This window comes from Calonectris borealis, chromosome 17 (assembly GCF_964195595.1).
Source record: "Calonectris borealis chromosome 17, bCalBor7.hap1.2, whole genome shotgun sequence".
Classification (NCBI taxonomy): domain Eukaryota; kingdom Metazoa; phylum Chordata; class Aves; order Procellariiformes; family Procellariidae; genus Calonectris; species Calonectris borealis.
In genome coordinates, this window is record NC_134328.1 from 3,231,783 (window position 1) to 3,249,892 (window position 18,110).

At 63.5% G+C, this 18,110-nt stretch overlaps 1 protein-coding gene across 1 annotated transcript; it reads left to right on the forward strand.

Annotated features, from left to right (window-relative positions):
- The first annotated feature begins 2,694 nt into the window (after positions 1-2,694).
- Positions 2,695-16,861, forward strand: SNTA1 (syntrophin alpha 1). The gene is made up of 8 exons (XM_075166302.1): positions 2,695-2,968; positions 5,460-5,645; positions 12,782-12,980; positions 13,073-13,280; positions 13,349-13,479; positions 15,178-15,374; positions 15,447-15,634; positions 15,966-16,861. Exons 1-8 carry the CDS (start codon positions 2,695-2,697, stop codon positions 16,056-16,058), a joined length of 1,476 nt encoding a protein of 491 aa, XP_075022403.1. The 3' UTR covers positions 16,059-16,861.
- Positions 16,862-18,110: the final 1,249 nt, after the last annotated feature.

Sequence of the window (18,110 nt, forward strand, 5' to 3'; positions counted from 1 at the left end):
TTAAAGGCTGGAAATATGAAAAGCCACGCTGGGAAGGAAAAAAACCCGGACAAACTGCTGATTGCAGCTGCCTGGCTGGCAAATAAAGTGAGTGCTCCCAGAGCGGGCGGCACAGGGAGAATGAGCCCTGTCTCCACTCGAGAGTGAAAGGCCAAAATTCCCCTCTGCTGTACACGAACTGAGCGGCACGGGCAGCGGGAGTGGGGCCCGGACGGCCCCGTGGGGTGTGGAGGGGACGGGATCATGGGGAAATACCTTTGGCTGGGCAACGGGACGGTGTAGAAGTGCTCGCTACAGCAAGCAGCACCGTCCCGCAAAGTGCTGGTTTTTTGGCTTTAAGCACTTAAAGTTTAAGTCAAACCCTGGACTTTTTAGCAAAAAGAAAATCAGGAATATTTGAACTGTCTGTTTTGTACAGAAAAAACCTTCAGGGTTTCCTCTGCTGCAATCTCAAGAAATTCCACAGCTGCTGCTGCGTGGGAGGGAGCCCGGGGAACATTTTTCCCCTCTGCGCGTGGCTGATGCTCAGGGCTGGCTGCGGCCCCCGGCCGGGGAAGGGCTGTGCTGAGCTGTGACCCCCCTGCCCCAGGCAGCCAGAGCCTCTCGCTGTGACCCCTTCCCAGCCCATGGTAAATGTTACTGAATTCTTATAAATCCTTGTGTTTTGCAGAGGCTCAGGGACCTCGGCAGCCCCATCCCAGAGGCCTCTGGAGCCGCCCAAAGCTCTATGAGTGCAAGGGGCACAGGGGATGCGCCAAGAGGTATCTTCACTCCTAGAGGTATTTTCTACTCCTAATTGCTGCCTCTCGGCTGCAGAAAAAAATGCCGGTCTGCCAAAGAAAACAAAATATCGTTCCTGTTTTCAAGAAGCTGGACAAGCAAGGGAAAAGCAACACAGGCTCTTCCGAGTGTCTGTGGACACCATCTCCCTCTGCCTCGCTGCTGTTTAACACCCGCTGGGGCTGTTAGGAGGTGCCTGTCCTGGGGTCACCGCAAAGCAACTGGCCACCGAGAAACTCCTTGGTCCAGGGCTGGATGCAGGCAGCCCCTGCCCTGCCCTGCGCTGCCCGGTGGGGCCTCCAGAGCCACCGCCTGCCCCTCTGCTGCTGCCGGCCCCTAGGAAGGAGCCAAAAGTGTTTTGGGAACGTGGTGCATGGCATAGAAACCCCTGTAACACAGCACCCGCCCCGAGGTGCCCCGCAGGGTCTGGCTGGGTGGCCCCCCTGGGCAGGGGTGCGGGAGCGGGTGCTCCCTGGGCTCCCCGAGCATCCTGCCCAGCCCTGCAGATTTATGCCCCAGGCCTTCAGCCCAGCGCTCTTGCTGGGCCGCCAGACCCTGCTACCAGTGGGCATCCCACCGTGGGAGTGGGCTGCAGGCGAGGGGGGCTGTGACTGCCGGGGGGGGGACCAGGGGCTGAGCCAGTTGCCCCCTGCCCGGCTCCTGCTGCGCCTCCCGTGACACAGCCCAGCACGGGGACCCCCAGCACGTCCAGGGCCAGACCTGGGACAAGCAACGGAGCCCCGGGGGCCTGGGTCCTTCCCTGTGCCCCATCCCGGGCCACAGCGGGGAGCACTGGGGACCCGGGTCCTACCCTGTACCCCATCCCTGGCCAAAGCAGAGAGCACTGGGGAGCCCCAGGGACCTGGTTCAGCCCCATACTCCATGACAGGGAGAAGCAGGGAGCACTGGGGAGCACCAGGGACCCGGTTCGGCCCCATATCCCATGATGGGGCAAAGCAGGGAGCACTGGGGACCCGGGTCCCAGCCTGTACCCCATCCCGTGCCAAAGCAGGGAGCACTGGGGAGCACCAGGGACCCGGTTCGGCCCCATATCCCATGACGGGGCAAAGCAGGGAGCACCCGGGATCCGGGTCCCGCCCAGTACCCCATCCTGTGCTGAAGCGGGGAGCACCAGGGAGCACCGGGGACCCGGGTCCCGCCCAGTACCTCATCCCGTGCCGAAGTGGGGAGCACCAGGGAGCACCGGGGAGCACCGGGGACCCGGATCCCGCTCAGTACCCCATCCCGTGCCGAAGCGGGGAGCACCGGGGACCCAGGTCCTGCCCCGTGCCCCATCCCGTGCCGAAGCGGGGAGCACCGGGGAGCACCGGGGACCCGGGTCCCGCCCAGTACCCCATCCCGTGCCGAAGCGGGGAGCACCAGGGAGCACCGGGGAGCACCGGGGACCCGGGTCCCGCCCAGTACCCCATCCCGTGCCGAAGCGGGGAGCACCGGGGACCCAGGTCCTGCCCCGTGCCCCATCCCGTGCCGAAGCGGGGAGCACCGGGGAGCACCGGGGACCCGGGTCCCGCCCAGTACCCCATCCCGTGCCGAAGCGGGGAGCACCAGGGAGCACCGGGGAGCACCGGGGACCCGGGTCCCGCCCAGTACCCCATCCCGTGCCGAAGCGGGGAGCACCGGGGACCCAGGTCCTGCCCCGTGCCCCATCCCGTGCCGAAGCGGGGAGCACCGGGGAGCACCGGGGACCCGGGTCCCGCCCAGTACCCCATCCCGTGCCGAAGCGGGGAGCACCGGGGAGCACCGGGTCCCGCCCCGTGCCCCATCCCGGGCCGGAGCGGGGAGCACCCGGCTGGCTCCGTCCCGGCGGGGCGGCGCGCGGGGCGGTGCGCGGGGCGCGGAGCGGCGCGGAGCGGGGCGGTGGGAGCGGCGGGGGCGGCGCGGCAGGCGCGGAAGATGGCGGCGGGCAGGCGCGCCCCGCGCACGGGGCTGCTGGAGCTGCGCGGCCCCGGCGGGCAGTGGCTCCGCGTCCTCCTCACCCTGGCCGAGGACGTGCTGGGGGTGAGCCCGGCCGACGGCCCCGGCCCCGCTGCCGGCCCCGGCGAGGCCCCGGCGGCGCAGCTGAACGGCGGGGAGCCGGGCTCCGCCGTGCCCGAGGCGCTGGCCAACATCAGGCGCACGGTGCGCGTCGTCAAGCAGGACGTGGGGGGGCTCGGCATCAGCATCAAAGGTGAGGGCCGGGGGTGGGGGGGGTCCCGGGGCGGGGGGGGAGGCACCGGGCACCGGGACCTGTTGCTGCCGCCACCGCCTTCCCTGCAGCTCGCTCCCATACTTGGAATAAACCCCCGCGGGGGACAGCGGGGCAGGGGCTGGGGTCGGGGTCTTCACACCCCGGGCACTGCCCTGACCCAACCTTTGTGCAGGACGAGGAGGGGGTCGCGTGGCAGTGACGGGACCCGAAGCATCCCCAGCCCAGGGAAAGAGCAGCGCTTTGGGGTGCAGTGGTGACCGGCCAGCCGCTGCCCCGGACGGAGTGGGGGTCCCCAGGGTTTGGGAGCTGGAGGGGGCTTCCCTTGCCCCTTTGCACGCAGGGGTAGGGTGCTGTCTCATGAGGCAGGTGGGACGCGCAGGGTACCCGGTTACACAAAAGCTGCCCTTTTGCAGCCAAAGGGAGGGCTCTGCCGGCGTGTCCTTGTCCTCTCTGTGCCCCTGTGCTGAGAAATGCCCCTCTTAAACTGTTGGCAAAGCGAAGGGATTGTAAAGCCCTTGGAGACCTCCAGGTGCGGAGAGCTGGGGTGTTAAACCAACGCGCTCAGGCTCGGAGGTGCCTGCTGCCGGAGAGCTGAGCAGTGGGAAGCCTCCCTGTTATAATCCCTGTTTTCCCTCCCGAGCTGCCCTGCTCCTCGGTGACTCGCCTGAACTTCAGGCTGGAAACTTCTTGGGGCAGGGATGGCGTTTCTGCCTGCCTTTGCTTTTCACGCGGCTCTGAGGATGTTGGAAACTGCGTGAAAGGAGGATGAGACGGGGAGCAAACAGGCAGGCAAAGGGCTGTCACTGTGCGGGGGCGAGGGGGTTCGTAACTCCATGTGCGGGCAGGGCAGGCAGCGGGCTCCGCAGCCGCGGGGACAGCGGCAGGGTGGCTCTCGCCTCCTGACGTGGCTTCTCCTCCCAGCTCCGAGGGGACGTGGCCGCAGCCTCTGGCTCCCTCTGGAAGTGGGGAGGTTTTGCGATGTGGATGTCTGGGTGCTGGGATTGGATCAAAACGGTGCCGCTGGCTGTGTCTGCAGGGTGCCCGAGCCTGCCAGCCCTTCTTTTTGGGAAGCATAAAGCCCCCTTCGTAATAACTGCTTGACTGCCAAGTTATTGCTAGTGCTGTGGCTCTCCCAGGAAAGGAGGAACGTCACTTGCTTCAGTTAAAACTTTATTTTTGCAGTGACGTAGGTGGAAACCGAGTAGTTGCCATCCGAACTGGGAGCTAGAAGCTGTTGGGGGCGGTGGGGCAGCCCTGCCGGTGCCACTGCCGCTGCTGGGGGAGGGCATCGCTCCTCCTCGCCCGGGCTGCTGACGCTTCCCCGTTAAAATGCGTGCCAGCTGCGTTTCACCCGGGGACGCTTCACCGCAAAGCGGGCTGCGGGTGAGGTGTCCTGCCTTGGGACGTGGCGAGGGGACGGGCGCCATAGCTGCTGGGCTGGCCTTCCCCGGGCTGGCGGGACAAGCGGGGAGCCGCGCTGGCGGAGGCCCCTGGCCCTGGCAGGGGCTCTGGGTGCAGGCAGCCCGGGCGAGGAGCCGCTGCTGTAAGGACGGGCTCGGCAGCTCGGAGCAGCCCCCGCGGGGGCCTCTGACAGCTGATAACCAGAGCCCTCCGAGGGGCTTGGCAGGCGTCTGAGCGAGGAAATGCCTGTGGCAGTGGCTGGGAGCAGCCCCGGGGTAGGCGGTGACAACAGGCTGGGCTCAACATCTCCCTCCGGGATGAGAGATCATCTCACGGAGGCTCCTCAGGACAGGCCGTCCTGGGGCATAGGGCACGTCGGGGGCTGCCGATCCCCGGCTGCTCCTGCCCGGGGCTGGGGCTTGGCAGTAGCTGCTGCACGGCGTCTCCTTGGCACGCAGGCAGCAACACTGCTCGGATCTCCCTGCGGGTTCAAAAGTTAACGTGCAAATTGATCTCCTCGAGCCGCCGGGAGGTTTGAATAGCATCCTTTTAGGCTGGAGAATGGGGAGCAGCAGGTAAATAGGGCTACTGTGCGGAGAGGAGCAAAGAGCCAAAGGTTGGTTCGCTTCTCCCTGGCTCTTTTGCCTCTCTGAAAACATTCAGCTGTCTTATCTATTTAGATCATGAAGTCCTCAGAGCAGGGATGGTTGCTCAGCACACACGATTAATAATGCAAATAAAGACATGCTTTCCTGCCAAAATTGATGGGGAGACGGCCAGAGTACGTGTTTGCTCTGCGAGGAAATCTGCGATTGTTCAGAGTGGTTTTGGAGCAATCATCTTCGTCTGGCTGTAAAGCCTCGTGGTATTTTGGCTACTGTGGTTGTTACGAGTGTGCCATGGGTATCCGAGGAAATGGGGCAGCGGGATGTCCCGGCACGGCGTGGCTGAGCACTGGGAGAAGGGCTCAGCCTCACTGGGACCGGTGGGTACCCGAGCATCCCCCTCCCCACCCACTGCTCTGTGTGCTCCGACAGCCACAACCGCTTCGTTTCTCTTCTGTTTCAAGGTGGCCGAGAGAATAAAATGCCCATCTTGATCTCCAAGATATTTAAGGGGCTGGCAGCGGATCAGACCGAGGCGCTGTACGTGGGGGACGCTATCCTCTCCGTCAACGGGACCGACCTGTCCGAGGCGACGCACGACGAGGCGGTGCAGGCGTTGAAGAAGACGGGCAAGGAGGTGGTCTTGGAAGGTAGGAGAGAGGGGAGACGAGGGTGCGAGGGGAGACGAGGGTCTTCCTGCTCCTAGGGGGGCTGATCCCCGTTTTTCCCAGTGATGTGCTGGGAGCATGGGGGTGGCACATCATCTGCATACGCATTTGCATACTCTTTCAAATGGAAAACAACATGTGCAGTCTGGTTTATCAGCTCATCCGGAGAGTTGGAGGTAACTGCTGGGATCTCCCTCCAAAGAGGGAGAAACACGGGCCACTGCTCGGTGCCCAGCGGCTCCGTCTCCCCGCTGCGGGACCGCGGGCAGGCAGCGATGGGAGGCGTGGGGTGGGTTTATGGGGTTTGTGACTCTTCTGTCGTACGGTGTCACCCTGAGGTCTGCAGTTCCCGGGGCCGTGGAAAACTTTCTGCTTTTCCTGTGATTTTCATTTAAACCCACATCCGCGGCTGGAGCGGGGCTGTGCGGCTCTGCAGGCTTACGCCAGCCGGGAGGGGGTACGCCCGCACCCCGCTCCTTGCTGGGCACCTCTTGGTTTGCCGGGGTGGATTTTGGGCAGGCTGCCGGGTGCAGGCAGGGCCAGCACGGGAGCGCAGCTGCCAGAGCTGCCTCCCCGGGGGGTGTCCGGCAGCTGAACCCCAGCCGCGGCCCCCCCAGATCTGGCAGCTGAGGCTACAAACATCCCAGGGATCGCTGTCCCAGGGGAGGCTGAAGCCAGTCCCCTGGGAATGGGCTCCCTCTTGGTACTGGGCGGTCGGTCCCTGGTGTCTCCCAGCCCTGCAGGACCCCCCCCGAACCCCCCTTGGGAAGTGGGTGAGGGCTGGTAGGTGGGACTGTGGGAGGAGGGACCCTGCTTTTCTCCCGTTACACTTCACATCACGTCTGTTTGCGCTTGCCCACCCTCTGCCAGCTTGGCTGGGCAGGGGTGGGCACCCAGGGTCTGTCCCCCAGGATGGGACCCTTCCCCTCCCCTCCCCGCTGACCCCCCTGGGCCACCCCAGCTAACTGGGAGGGTCTCGGCACCAGAGACCCTTCCCGGTGCGGTTGTAGCACTGCAGATCCCAAAGGGAGGTTTTATTTGGGAGCAGCGTTCTGGGCTCTGCCTGGACAAAGAAGAGCTCTGTGTCTTCTGCTGCCAGCGACCGCCGTGGCTCTTGCTTTCCTGCGCCTTCCCCAGATTGTCTCAGCTCCAGATTTTCATTTTTAGCTTCGCTCAGCCCTTTCTGCTGTGGGTTCCTCCTCTCCTGGGAGCCGCAGGACCACGGTTCAGCCGGAGGAATGTGCTGCTCTGCACAGCTGCTGGGAGCAGATAGAGTTGTTGGTGGGGTTGTTGTTTTTTTTTTTTTTTTTTCTTTTGACCAAATTGAAATACAAGAGCCTCTTTCTCTGGGAGTCTGCGAAATTCCTCCCCGTAGCCGCTGTTCTCGGACCACCCTCTCTCTGTTATTTTCTTTTCATCCTTTACTTTGGCGTGGGTTTCCTTTCTGCGAGAGGTCCTGCGGGAGGTGGAGATGAGCTGCCCTTTCTGTAGAGAACAACTTCTCTCCCTGGACCTCCTCCTCCTCCTCCTCCTCCATCCCCCTGGGCGCTGGGTGCTGCCAGGTTGCCCTCCCAGGAGGCAGCTGCAGGCAGGGCCTTTACTGTAGCTCGCTGAGCTCAGGTATGACCCGCTGGGCTTCTTAATTAATTAAAACTCCCAGCAGGTGCCCTTGGGAGGGGAGCGGGGCTGGGCTGGCTCCCACCACGACACGCTGGAGGCTTTGTGATTAGTTTGTGGCTGCTCCCGCAGCGCGGTGTTGCTCAGGGGTGTTGCCGGCGACAGCCGGAGCGGGGCAGGGGTCTCTGCTGCTAGTCCAGTTGCGGACATCGGGTACACACATCTCCATCTCCATCTCCTCCCCGTTTTGGGTTTGCCAGCGTGGTACAGCCCTGCCCGGGGAGCATGGCGGGGCTGGCACCGCGGCGTGGTCCCTGTCGGGCTGTCGCTGCCCTGCGGAGGGGATGGTCCTGCCTTGGGACGGGGTGTCCCCTGCCTTATACCTGCCATCCCCTGGCTCTCCAGGAGCCGGCCGGCCGAGCACCCTGCCCTGGGGAGGGGTGGCAGGGCTGGGGGACAGAGGGTGGCTTTAAAGTGCCTGAAGGGGGGCAAAGTGGGGGCTTCCCTGCTCCCTTCTCCATCCCGGGCTCGCTCCGGGGCTCGGTGAAAAGGGACACGATGGCCTTAACACCAAGCAGGCGCATTGCGGTCCCCGTGCGCTGCCGGGGCGACTTCCCTTACGGTTACGGCGACCGCGGGTCGGGACGGTGAGTTGGGGTGAGAGTCTCCAAGGCGGCAGAGCTGGGAGGTGACGTGTTTTAATCCAAATACCAGCAGGGGCTCCACGTGCCAGATCTCACCCCGCGCTGCTCCGCTTGGCTTCTGGCTCCTGGGTGTTGTTGCTGGCCAGGCATGAGGACACGCAGAGACCTCTCGGCGTGTCCTGCCAAGATTTTTTTTTGGATGTGCCAAACTACTCTCTTAGTATTTGCAGGAGTTTGACTGTATTTATATTACATTGTTATTTTGGGGAGAGTTGCTCTCCCTTACCTTATTTTTCCCTGTTTTTTTTTTCTTTTCATTGCTTGGTATCCAGAGATCCTCCACAGTGGGGGAAGGACTGATAAACATCCTTCCAGCTGCCCTGGGAAGGGCTTCACTGCCAGGAGCGGTTTTCCCAGCGAGGCCCCTGTGCTGTATTGGCATGGGGAGAGAACTGGGAGCAGTGGGGAGGAGGAGCTGGGGCAGCCGCAGGCAGCTCGTCTCCGTGGCAGCCCGGGGCTGTTGGCTGCAGGGGAGCTCCTGGGGCTGTCGCAGCTCTCCAGGACTCGCTCGGCCGAATAATAACTTGGAAGCTGAAATTCAGAAAAGCTAAGGGGTGCCGGCAGAGCGTAGCGCTGGCGATGCCCGGCTCCGGCGGGCTGGTTGCCCTAACCCTGGGAAGCCCAGGAAGTTGCAGAGGGTGGAGATGTGCATGGTGTGAAACGTGAAATACTCACAAAATGTAGGTGACCCCGGGGTAAATAACACACGATGCAGGGTGGAAGGGGGTTTCGAGCGGAGGCGGGTGGTGGCAGGCAGGGTTTGTGCAGTTCCCTCTCGCTGCCACCCTTCGGGGCTCAGAAGGGCTTCAGGAGAGAAAGCCCCGAGGTGGCCTCCAGCCCTCTGCGGGACACTGAAGTGAAATGTCTTCTGGCAGACGTGACGGTCCTCGGGGTCTGAGCAGCTGGGCTTTGCCCTCGGCAGCGCTGCGTGTGCTCTCAGGGTTTAAATGCGGTAACGAACCGAAGCAGAAACAGAGGCTTTGGACCTGCCCCAGGATGATGCAGAGAGACGCTGAGGGTCCACATCCTCCTGCCTCCCCCACGCCTCGCTGCCCTCAAGCTTTGCTTTCCCTGGGGAGTTTTCTGGGGACGTTTTTCCTCCCGTGGAAACATGGAGAGTTGTCCCATGATCTGCCTTGGATCACTCAGCCCATGGGTCACCGCTGGCCGTGCAGCACAGGTGAATATTTAGGAAAGAGCTGGGGCATGGCATTTGGCACTGAGGGCTGGGACAGGGTCCTGGGGCAGGAGGGACAGCGGTGGCACTCCTGCCGTGCAGCATCCCATGGCATCTTCATCCCTGGGGTAGACGGGTTTGAGTTGAGGCAGCTGGGACCAGCAGCTGCTGCCTTGTTCGTGCTCGGGGCCGGGGGCAGGGGACGGTCCCTGGGTGGGATGCTGGACAGGGCGGCTGTGGCAGCCGCTGCGTTGCGCGTTTTGGAAGCAAGTCACAGCATCGGCTTGAACTTTACGGGTCGTTTCAGAGTGTCTCTTTGGGATGTGTTTGCTGACCCCCCCCGATTTCACATGTTAATTTTGCATCGTTAGTCCTGAGGCAAAGAGGGACCAGCTGGAGATGGGCTTAGCATCTCCTTAGGGCCAGCGCTGGATCTCCAGGACCTCTCTGGAAGCCTTCATGATGTGATGGCCACCTGTCCGGTTGGACCTTTTTGACTCACAGCACTGTACGGATGCTTCTGGAAAGGTCTTGGCGGGGGAAACAGTGGGACCCATCCTACCCCTGACTGGCAGCGCAGGCTTAAACCTCTCCGCCGTGAATCCGTGCTGTGCTCTCCGGGCTGAAGCAGAGCGTGCCAGCACCCGGCTGGTGGCCCGAGCAGCCGGTGGGTGCTCTGGAGCCTGCTGCTGGGTGTCCGCGTGGCTGGGGCTGCTTTCCCGGCTGGAGGAATGTTTGTGGCTCCTCGGGAAAGCCCTCCGGGGTGAGGAGCTTGGCTTCGGGCGGTGCTGAGCCATGAGCACATGCGTGGGGCCGGTCGTGGTGACTCAGGATCGAGGGCGCAGCAATGCTTGGTTTGGGCTTGGAAAGGGAGGATGGGCTTGTGGAGAGCGCGGATCTGTTACCCAAGAAGTAAAACCAAGGGATTTTGATGGTTTTGCCCCTTTCTGGAGTGCTGAGGAGAAAAAACCCAACTGCAAGAGAGACAGAAGAGCGGTGCAGACTCAGGGCTTTGGGTTAAACACGTCCCCGATGCAGCTCGCTGCAGGGTTCGGGGTGCACGCGATGCTCCGGCGATGCCACAAGCAGCTGCTCACACGTGGCCTCCCCAGAGACTTTCGCTGTTCCCTCAAAACCTAAAATAAAGTGTTATTCAGTGCAAACCCCTGAGTGGCCTCTTTGTCCCCTCTCCTCCGTGCCGGAGAAGCTCAGTGGGACAGGCCGTCTCCCCGGGGGAGCAGAGAGCCCGCAGAGCCCCTGCGGAGGCCGCGTGGCTTTGGGGACGGCGCGGATTTGCCCAGCAGCCACTGAGGGGGCTGTGTGCCTGCTGGAGGTGCAGCGTTTCTGCCGAGTGATTTTTGGAGGGGTGCCGGCTAACAAGAAGAGGGCAGCCAGCCTGGGAGCCCCAGCGCTGCAAGGTGTTAATTAAGAAAACCACCAAAACACCAGTACAAGAATTACAGTTTCCAGCAGCAGAGATGATGCATAATATGGTCTGAGTCGTTTGCTTTAATGAGATGGGTGTAATTAATTAATCCATTCAATACTAGGCTATTCTGCTGCAGTGAAGGGACTGGCAGAATCTAAGTCTATACACTATAAAGCCCGTGCCAGGAAAACTCCAATGCTTCGTTTTTGCTTTGCAGGGACGGGCAGGGGTGCAGTGGCTGCCGCTGCAGAGCGGGCTGGGCATGGCACTGTCACACTGTGTCCCCCGGCCGCGCCGTGTGTCTCTGAAATGCAGCCTGCTGCTGTCATCGGAGGAGAGAGCAGCTCCCAGGGGACGGTGGCCCGGCCCCTGGTGCGCAGCTCCCCGGGGAGCACCACAGCCCCCATCGCGTCCTGGCTCCCTGCACCGGCCCGGGATCCCCCCGTGCTGCGGGAAGCCATCAGTGGTTCATCACCAGCCTTAAATCCTGCTTGAAGCCATGTGCCGGAGAGGCACACGCGCTGGCCGTTGCCTGATTCTCTGTGCCCTCTCCTGGGCCGGGCACTGCTCCTCTCCTCCTCTGCTCCGTCGGGACGTGACCCCAGCATCGCACAGCTAATGCTGGTGACGTCGTCTGCGTGCCCGAGGAGCCACGGGCTGGCGCGGGGACGCTGCTCGGGTTTCAGCGGCTGAATGATATCTTTCTGAACTCCAATTAGTTCCCAGGCACCGGGATAATGGCCGGTCCCCGCTGCCAAGATTAATGACTCGGGGTGAAATCCAGCCCGGCTCAAATGCCTGCGGGAATGCGGCAGCTATTTATAACGGGAGGTGCAGGGCACGAGGCTGGTGGCCCCACGCCGCCTCCTTGGCCCCGGGGCCACCGCGGGGTAACCCGACCCACGTGCCGCAGCGGCGTTGCAGCCATTTATAGCTGCGTCCTGCTGGGACTGGGCAGAGCGGGGCACCCCGCGGGGCGCTGCCTCCCCGCCATGCCCCACCGCTGCAGGATTTCAGGCTTCAGAGGTTTTGGGGAGCTCGCTGGGACAGGAACGAAGGGGAAGATGGGTGGTGGTGGGCAGGTGAAGGATGGGGATGGGAGGCTCTGCGTGCAGACTCTCTCCTGGTGGGAAAAGGGCTTTTTTTCTGGCACAAAATCAGGCTGCCGTGGCTTTGCTGCAGCGATGGAGCTGGTTCACCGACCAGCCACCTACAAGAGTTGGCTGCAAAGCCAGGCTCCTGCCACCCACACCGCTGACTTGGATCTGGAGCGAAACCGGTGGTGACGGCTGGGGACGCAGCAGCAGTCACGTGCCTGTCCCGTGGTCCTTTCCCCAAGGGCCACCAAAGGGGAGCCCTTCCTCGGAGCCACCAGCTGGTCCCACGCTGTCCCCAGAGCAGGACCACGACTGGTCCCACTGGGCTGCGGCGTGCGGGGCATCCTCCCCTGCTCAGTCAAAGCTTTTTGGCTGGTTCTGCCGACCTCATTTTCAGGATGTAGCTATGGGGCCCCATCAATTCGCGGCGACTTTCATCTCCCCCTTCCCCTAAACCTCGGGAGCCGGCTGCCGTCCCAGCCAGAGCCCCCAGACTCGCTGGGGACTGAAAGCTGGTTTCTTGTCCCTGGTTTATAACTCATGGGGCAGGGCTTATGTGAGCTGCGAGCACGCAGTTCGAGGCTTTTCCTGGGGCCAAGCCATGGTATTTGAGAGCTGTTGTTCCCAGTTGGCGGTGGGACTGGCTGTACCAGCACAGTTTGGACTGTGTAATTTTGGCCTGGGACTCCTGCCCATTCCCCTCCCCCTGCCTCCGTGTGCCGCCCCGGGGACCCGATCAGACTTGGATCTGTGAACTGATCTGGATTAAAGGAAAGAAAAAAGGGGGAAAAGGCCATTTTTACCCCTCCCGGGAGGCTCCCTGGGCTGGGATGGTGGGGCAGAGGCACTGGAGGATCCTAGGTGTCATGACCTCGCCCACCAGTGCCACCCCCTCCCTGCTCCCACAGGGATGCTGGGCAGAGGACCTGCTGCAGCACCCATGGGTGATGGCTCCAGGGAGGTAGCAAAGGAGGTACCAGCTCCGGTGCAGGGAAGGTGCAAGGGGTTTCAGGGGGGCAGATGGGCAGTGGTGGGCAGGATGAGGCCACCATGGCCCATGCCGAGCTCTCAGCCGGGTGCTGCCTCTCTTCCAGTGAAGTACATGAAGGAGATCTCCCCCTACTTCAAGAACTCCTCCGCGGGGGCGACAGTCAGCTGGGACCCCTCTCCCACCACCCTGCAGAAGCGGTCATCCCCCCTCCTACCCCCTCGGGAGCTCCGGGAGGGCAGGACCGTGCCTCTGAAGATGTGCTATGTGTCCCGCAAGTGCCTCCCCGCCGACCCGGAGCACAGGTCAGGGCATGGGGCCAGGGGGTGGCGATGCCACCGCAGTGCCCCGGCGTGCTGAGGGCCGGTGGGGACCCAGCGGGCCCGTGTCCCTGCAGGTACCTGGAGGTGTGCTCGGCAGACGGGCGCGTTGCCCTCTTCCTGCGGGCGAAGGACGAGGCCACGGCGCAGTCGTGGCTCAGCGCCATCCAGGCCAACGCGGGTGCGCTGCTGCCGCGGGTGAAGGAGGAGCTGCGAGCCCAGCTGGCGGGTGCCGGCACGGCGGCCGGACGGGATGTCAAGCACGTGGGCTGGCTGACCGAGCAGGTACCCCCATGTCCCCTGCTGCCCCTCACCACCGTGCTGCCGGTGGCCCTGACCCTCTCCCCTTGCAGCTCCCCAGCGCCGGCACCAGGAACCTCTTGGCCGTCCTCACCGAGAAGGAGCTGCTGCTGTACGGCAGCCTGCCGCAGAGCCGCGACGCCCTGGGCAAGCCCGCGCACAGCTACCCCCTCATCGCCACCAGGTAGGGGCCACCGGCCCAGCGCCCTCCTGCCCTGCGCGGGGGACAGGGTGGTGGCAGTGTCCAGGGCTGCTGGCAGGGGCTGGGGGTCTGGGCAGAGGCCCGGGGATGATGGCAGAGCTCCAGGGTGATGGCAGTGACTGGGGGTGGTGGCAGTGTCCAGGGGTCGGGGCAGGGGCTGGGGGTCAGGGCAGAGCCCCAGGGATGATGGCAGAGTCCCTGGATGGTGGCAGGGGCTTTTGGGATGATGGCAGAGCCCCGGGGTGGTGGCAGGGGCTGGGGGTCAGGGCAGAGCCCCAGCATTGGTGGCAGTGTCCAGAGGTGGTGGCAGTGTCCAGGGGTCAGAGCAGGGGATGGGGGGTCAGGGCAGAGCCCCAGGAATAATGGCAGAGTCCCTGGGTGGCAGCAGAGGCTTTTGGGATGATGGTAGAGTCCAGGGGTGGTGGCAGGGCCCTGGCGTGATGGCAGGGCACTAGGGATAATGGCAGAGCCCGAGGGATGGTGACAGTGTCTGGGGTGGTGGCAGGGTGCTGGGGTTGGTGGCAGAGCCCTGGGGGATGGTGGCAGACAGTGGGGATAATGGCAGTGTCCAGGGATGGTGGCAGGGCACTTGGGATGGTGGCAGGGCACTGGGGATGGTGGCAGACAGTGGGGGTAATGGCAGTGACCAGGGGTGGTGGCAGGGCACTGGGGATGGTGGCAGGGCACTGGGGATGGTGGCAGTGTCCGGGGTGGTGGCAGAGCCCTGGGGGATGGTGGCAGACAGTGGGGATAATGGCAGTGTCCAGGGATGGTGGCAGGGCACTGGGGATGGTGGCAGTGTCCGGGGTGGTGGCAGGGCACTGGGGATGGTGGCAGGGCACTTGGGATGGTGGCAGAGCCCTGGGGATGGTGGCAGACAGTGGGGGTAATGGCAGTGACCAGGGGTGGTGGCAGGGCACTGGGGATGGTGGCAGGGCACTGGGGATGGTGGCAGTGTCCGGGGTGGTGGCAGAGCCCTGGGGGATGGTGGCAGACAGTGGGGATAATGGCAGTGTCCAGGGATGGTGGCAGGGCACTGGGGATGGTGGCAGTGTCCGGGGTGGTGGCAGGGCACTGGGGATGGTGGCAGGGCACTGGGGATGGTGGCAGTGTCCGGGGTGGTGGCAGAGCCCTGGGGATGGTGGCAGACAGTGGGGACAGTGGCAAACAGTGGGGATAATGGCAGTGACCGGGGCGGTGGCAGAGCCTGTGGTGGTGGCAGATCCTGTGGTGGTGGCAGAGCCGCGGGGTGGTGGCAGTGTCTGGGGTGGTGGCAGTGTCCGGGGCGGTGGCGGAGCCCCGGGGTGGTGGCAGTGTCCGGGGCGGTGGCAGGGCACTGGGGATGGTGGCAGAGCCCCGGGGCGGTGGCAGAGCCCGGGGCGGTGGCAGGGCACTGGGGATGGTGGCAGTGCCCGGGGCCGTGGCAGGGTGTGCGGGGCGGTGGCAGAGCCCGGGGCGGTGGCAGTGCCCGGGCGGTGGCAGGGTGCGGGTGCCCGGGCCGGGGGTTCGAGGCCGGGGCGGCCCCTCGCGGGCTCCGGCCGCGGGAGGTGCTGGCTGCGCGGGGGAGCGCGTCCGCGGGGCTGCAGCGCCCCCTGCCGGCCCCGCCGCGCGGCCACCGCCGCGGTGCGGTGCGGTGCGGTGCGGAGCGCGGTGCGGAGCTGAGGCGCGGCGGTGCCGCAGGCTGGTGCACTCGGGGCCGGCCAAGGGCTCGGCGCTGTACGAGGCGGAGCTGTCGTTCGCGCTGCGCAGCGGCACCCGGCTGGGCGTGCAGACCCACCTCTTCAGCCTGGAGAGCCCCCGCGACCTGGCGCTGTGGACCCGCCTGCTGGTGGACGGCACCCACGGCGCGGCCGAGCTGGTCCAGGAGGTCTCGGCAGGTCAGCGGGGAGCTGGGGGGGCCCGGGCGGTGGGGCGGGCGGCTGCCGTCTCACCCCTGTCCCCGTCCCCAGCCTGCACATGGAAGGGACAGGATTGCACCCTCTCCATCCACATCGACAAGGGCTTCACCATCTCCACCACCGAGCCCGGGCTCAGCAAGACCATCCTGCTCCAGCAGCCCTTCGAGAAGCTGCAGATGTCCTCCGATGACGGCACCAAGATGCTCTACCTGGACTTTGGTGGCCCAGAGGGAGAGATTGTGAGTTGGCTTTGCCCTCGCCGCCCCCCACCCGTGCTCCCACTGGCCCCAGGGGGGAGAGGGGAAGCAGAGCACCCACTCTGCGCACAGCACCCACCAGGTGCACAGCACCCACCCTGCCTGGTAGGTGGGGGTGACGTGTAGCTCATCCACCCACCCCTGGCTGCCAACAGACCCCGCAGTGCACAGCCCTTCCCCGGACCCCAGTGAGGCTGTGGTGGGGTTTGGGGGGGCTCTGGGTGGTCCCTGCCCTCCCTGCTGCAAGCAGAAAGCTGGCTGCTCCAGGAACAGCCCTCCCCGTTGCAAACATCCCTCCCTTCCTTTCTTGCAGCAATTGGACCTTCACTCTTGCCCCAAAACCATCGTCTTCATCATCCACTCCTTCCTCTCGGCCAAGGTGACCCGGCTGGGGCTGCTGGCATGAAGAGGGAGCGGAGCGCCGGGCAGAGCAGCCCCAGCCCCCGGCCCACCTATGCACCTCCCTCCAGGCCAAACCCAGCCCCGAGCCATCCCAAGGAGACCGGAGCCCCCGCGGGGTCACGCTACCCCCACCAAGGAAAAGCACCATCCAGCTGGGAAAAACAACTCCCGCGGCGTTTGGGGGCAGCAGTGGGGTGAAATCCCTCTTGGATGGCAGCACCGGGACTTCTCCGGTCCCTTCTTCTCCTCCTTCCTCCCACTCCGATGCTCAGCGGCGGCTGGAGAAGCCTGGTCGGAGCCCACTGCGAGCGGCCACACGGTCGTCACCCCAGTGCCTTGTGAGATGATATTTTCTGTACAAAGAACCTGTTTGTATCAATGTTTTATATTTATATCGCCCGGTTAAAAATGCTGACTCGGCAGCTCTCGCCCACCTGGCTTGGACCCTCCTGGAGAGTCCCTGGGTCGTGCAGCACAAGGACGTGTGTCTGTCCCCCAGACAGACAACCGGAGGGCTGGAGACTGGAGCCAGCTCCGTAGCGCTTGAGAGATGGGAACTGCAGATCAGCTCTATTTGCCAAATTTTTCCATATTGTACGGAATGATAGGAACCACTTTTCTTTGTCGGAGTTGGACGGTTCATTTTATTTTGCTAACTCCTGGGTCACTTTATTTCTCGGTTTAGGGGGAAGGGTTGTCAGGTGGCTGCTGGGAAACAACTTCTTTTATGAACCAAAAGATTCTGCGTGAAAATGCCTTTTTTTGGGGGTCAAATAAACATTGCAGATCACAACCAGCAGGAGCCAAGATCTGTCTCCTGGTTTCGCTTGGAGAAGTAGAAAATCTGTACGTGGGTGATACCTGGGCTGTGCCTCAGGGTGTTTTCTACCAGGGGAGGGAAAGGTTTTGCTTGGAGGCTGTGGGACGTTGCTGTGAGCTGGTGGTGTTGGTCTGGGGGTGCTGGGGACCCTGGGGGGGGTTCAGATGGGGACAAAAAGTCTTTTAAGGTGCCCGACGCTGCTCTGGGCGCGGCGGAGAGGGACACGCTGATGCCTGTGCCAGCTTTGGCGATAGCAGGTGGGCTTGAATAACCTTCGCTTCGTGCTTTGGGATGCTCAACGGAGGGTGGGCATCGTTTCCAAACGCAAAGAAGTTGTTGTTTTGCTTTTTATATCTTATTTTTTCCAGTAAAAGTAGCTGCCTGACTGGGTCGCAGCATTGTTCCCTTCACGTGCTGCCCTGGCTGGAAAAGTCAGGCAGCGAAGGCAGCCCTCGTGGCGTGGTTATGGTGTCTGCGGGCTCCCGGCACGTGTGCAGCACAGCCAGGATTAACCTCGACCACTGTTACCCCGGGTGAATCCCTGTTAATGTGGGGCTCGGCACCGAAAAGCCTTTTCTCTCCCAAAAAGCGAGGGGCCGTGCTGCAGCGGCGGCTGCTGCGGGTGAGCTACGGAGGATGCCCAGAAATGGCCGAGTTCCCCGAGAAAACCTCCCCAGAGCTGACGGCTCTCCGTGCGCCGGTGATGCAGCCTGTCCCAACGCGAAGCACCAAGGCTGCGTGCGGACATTGGCCCTTGGGTCTCGGAGCTTGGTGAGAGCTGGCAGCCACCCAGTGGTCCCCCCGTCTCCCCGGGGAACGTGCTGCGCCGGTGCCGGGAGCCGTTGGCGTGGTTTAATGAGATGTGCTCTGCCAACGCGTTTCTGCCGGGCTGCGGGATGTGTTAGCCCAGCGCCCCGGGCCAGCGGCAGAGCTCTCAGCACAGCGTCTGCACTCGCACGGGGATACCGGGATGGGGGAAGGACCGCGTTCACATCGCTGCACAGTGACAAATTCTGGGATAACTTTCTCCTTTTGTCCTGGCCCTGTACGTGGGGGAGCCCAGAGTCTCCCAGGAAAGCCGTTAGCCGGGGAGAAGGCTAACGCTCAGGCTGCAGGCTGAATAATAGCAACTAATTAGCAGCAAAATAATATAATTTTTAATGATAGGTCATGCATCCTGTTGCGCTGTACGGAGTCGTCCCCTGGCGCGGCACCGATCAGTGCGGTGGGGTGCGT

Coding starts and splice junctions, on each gene's coding strand:
- SNTA1 (XM_075166302.1), top strand. CDS start 2,695: ATGGCGGCGGGCAGGCGCGCCCCGCGCACGGGGCTGCTGGAGCTGCGC. Junction 5,646..12,781: donor CAAGGAGGTGGTCTTGGAAG/GTAGGAGAGAGG, acceptor CCTCTCTTCCAG/TGAAGTACATGAAGGAGATC. Junction 13,480..15,177: donor TACCCCCTCATCGCCACCAG/GTAGGGGCCACC, acceptor GCGGTGCCGCAG/GCTGGTGCACTCGGGGCCGG.